The sequence below is a fragment of the Hydra vulgaris genome, chromosome 15 (genome assembly GCF_038396675.1).
Source record: "Hydra vulgaris chromosome 15, alternate assembly HydraT2T_AEP".
Taxonomy (NCBI): Eukaryota; Metazoa; Cnidaria; class Hydrozoa; order Anthoathecata; family Hydridae; genus Hydra; species Hydra vulgaris.
In genome coordinates this window covers 6192396-6195933 of record NC_088934.1, presented here as the reverse complement: position 1 = coordinate 6195933, position 3538 = coordinate 6192396, and the positions used below count along the sequence as shown (strand labels likewise).

At 34.5% G+C, this 3538-nt stretch overlaps 1 protein-coding gene across 1 annotated transcript; it reads left to right on the top strand.

The window, feature by feature from the left end:
* Nucleotides 1-1700: 1700 nt before the first annotated feature.
* LOC136091709 (homeobox-like protein HDP1) lies at nt 1701-2369 on the top strand. The gene has a single exon (XM_065819417.1). The coding sequence runs from the start codon at nt 1701-1703 to the stop codon at nt 2367-2369; it is 669 nt and encodes a 222-aa protein (XP_065675489.1).
* Nucleotides 2370-3538: the final 1169 nt, after the last annotated feature.

The following is a 3538-nucleotide window of genomic DNA, read 5'->3' as shown; positions in this document are numbered from 1 at the left end:
CTGACTAGCTAGTAAGAGGGAGATTTTCAGATTATAGGATTTGTGAGCAGGTAAGGATGCAAAATTTTTTATGATTTCATATCATTTTTAAACAGTCTGTCTATTAGACGTAGTTTACTTCCTACTTTTTTAAATAACATGGTAAGTTAAATATGTAGAAATAAAAAAAATTATTTTCAAAAACTCAAATATCAATTGCCCCCCCCTCCTCCTCTTCCTTATAGATCCGCCCTTGGACTATATACTGGTTTAAATGACTGAGTTAAAATTTTTAATATTTATATGGTTCAATAATTCTGTCACGCATAATTAAAATCATTCTGTCAATAATTAAAATCATTCTGTGTATAAAAATTTCATTTTCAATGTAATTTTTATACACATTGATCAATTCAATTGTTAAATACTTTTATGGCAGAACGAATTCAGGTATTTTTGATTCTTTTTTTTGATTGTTTTACTATTTATATTGTAATCTATTAAGTATATAGTATATAGCATTGTAATTCCACGTCGAAAAATTAGATTTTTTCCGAAAATATAACCCTTATAAGTTATATTTTTGGAAAAAATCGAATTTTTTCCGAAAATATAACTTATAAGTTAACTAAAATGTTTTTAAAAGTTGTTATTGTTATTATTATATTATTGTTATTATTATAATAATTTATTTTATTTTTATTAAGTTATTTTTTATTTTAAGTTTATGTTGCATTAAGTTATTTTGCAGATCAGAAGTTCTTTTAATTGCTAGGTATAAGTGTTCTATTAAAGTTGGTGAATTAAAATTATTACGTATACGTGGTAAAAGTCACGTAGATAAACGTGATGAAAGTCACGCATTCATTTATGGTTTTTAATGACTATAGTTGTTTTTAATATATGTATATAAACGAATACAAGAATGCAACAAGCTATTTCGGCTATTATGCCACCAGTATTTGATGGCAACCATCAACGGTTTATCCGTCAACTGCAAACATATATTGTAGCAATGGACATTGACGAAGCAAAGAGAAAACCGATAACACTAACATGTTTGTCACATCAGATTTATTCTGCATTAGAAGATCTATGCTTGCCGGCATACCCAGAAAACGATTCAGTGACTTACGAAGAGATCGAGGAAAATATTCTGAAGCTTTTTAAACCAAAGTCATCGTTAATACTGCGCTTTGAATTTGCAACAATTAAAAAAGCAAGTAACGAGTGTGTGACGGAATTTTCACGACGGATTGCAAGAGCTGCTGAAGGATGCAAATTTACGGATAGAAATGACAGGATGCGCGACCAATTTATCACTGGCTTTAACAATGGAGCTACGATCAAACGGCTATTACTGGAATCTGAAGAACTTACATTTGCAAAGGCTGTTGAGGTTGCTGTTACTTTGGAACGAGTGACTCAAGAAGCCCGACAGTTGGATGGTTCCGATAATATGATGGTTGCAGCAACATCGCTACTTCCCCAAACAACTGGTTTTGCCGGAACAAATAAAATAACATGTTTTAATTGTGGGAAATTTGGACATTATGCACGGGACTGCGAGGCAAAATGCAAGAACTGTTCACACAATCATCGAGCTAAAGACTGCATCAAACGATTGCAAGGTTTAAAAGGAAAAGGGAGAATTTGGAAATAATGGCATCCAGTATTCTCCCTGAAACAGCGTTGCCATCATTAAAGTTAAAATAAACGGAATGTTCCGAACAGCATTAATCGATTCTGGATGCTCAATTACAGTGGTTCATGCTGAATCTACACGTGGACTTGTTTCAAAAAGTGAAAAATGCATCACAACTTTGGGAGGAACTGTACAAGTACTAAGTGAAATGGTTATCAAATTGGAAATTGATGGAATATATCGGATGGTTAATTCGTTAATTGTAAAGGAAAAACCATTCGGGTTTGATTTGATTTTTGGAATGGATGCTATTGAAAAATTTGGAGGAGCCGTAATCTATGGTGATAAAAGCCGTACCGTCCGAATGTTAGCATGTGACACGGAAAAATGTGGCGCAAATTGTATAAGTAAAGAAAACGAAATAAACGAAAAAAACGAAATAAACGAAGAGAACGAAATAAACGAAGCGAACGAAGAGAACGAAGAGAACGAAGTAAACGAAGAGAACGAAGAGAACGAAGTAAACGAAGAGAACGAAATAAACGATGAGAAAGAAATAAACACGGCAAAATGTGGGGCAAATTATATAAGAAGTAAAGAGAACGAAATAAACGAAAAGAACGAAATAAACGAAGAGAACGAAGTAAACGAAAAGAACGAAGTAAACGAAGAAAACAAAATAAACGAAGATAACGAAATAAACGAAGAAAAAGAAATAAACAAAAACAACAAAATAAAACATTAGGATTTCACGGCAAAGTTCGACGGAAAAAAAATGGACGGCATCATGGAACTGGAATAAAGAGCCCGCAATTAATAATACGATCCGCAAATACAAGATAAGCGAAAAGCATGAAAGTAGTTACCGAAAAAAAATAAATGAATGGATCAACTCTGGCATTCTTGTGCCGTATAACGAGCAAGCATTGGGACCACCTAAAGTATTGATACAGCTCATGTGTGTTGTGCAAGAAAATAAAGGTAGAAAGATACGCCCAGTGGGAGACTTCCGAGCTCTCAACGAATTTGTAAATTGTCACACAGCAAATGCCGACGTTTGTCAAGAGAAACTGCGTCGTTGGAGGAAAATTTAAAGTCCTTGATCTTAAGAAAACCTACCTTCAAATTCACATTGACAAAAAACTGTGGCCATATCAAACTGTGATTATAAATGGGGAACGGTATTGTTTCACCAGAATGTGTTTTGGCATCAACGTGGCTCCAACAATAATGACTACAATTCTTCGTCACGTGCTCAATATGAATTCGACTGCGAAGAAAGCATGTGATAATTACATTGATGATATATTTGTTAATGAAAGTGTAGAAACAGCTGAAAATGTAGCGAAGCATCTTGAGAAATTTGGGTTGCAGTGTAAACCTCCAGAAGAGCTAGAAAAAGGACGTGTTTTAGGATTGAGAGTCGAACGAAATAAAAATGGGGAATTGATATGGAAGCGGGACAATGTAGTACAATTCGAATCTTCAAATGCAGTCACGCGATCACAGCTTTTTAGCAATTTAGGTAAACTTATTGGACATTACCCGGTGGCAGGAAGTTTGCGTTTACAAGCTTCATGCATCAAACGATTAGCTGGAAATATTCCATGGAATGAGTATGTTTCTGAAGATTGCAAAGAAAAAATGAATGAGTTGCTTCACCGTTTGGAAAAAGAGGATTCGGTTGGTGGGAAATGGCTGGTACCAGTGAATAAAAAAGCTGAGCTTTACTGTGATGCATCGTCCATAGGACTGGGTATAGTTTTTCTAATTGGAGGAATCGTTATTGAAGATGCAGCATGGCTACGACCAACGAGTGATACGCACCATATTAGTATAAGTGAACTAGATTCGATACTTCGAGGGTTAAGTTTAGCCAGTAAATGGGATATAAAAGAACTCACAGGATACAGC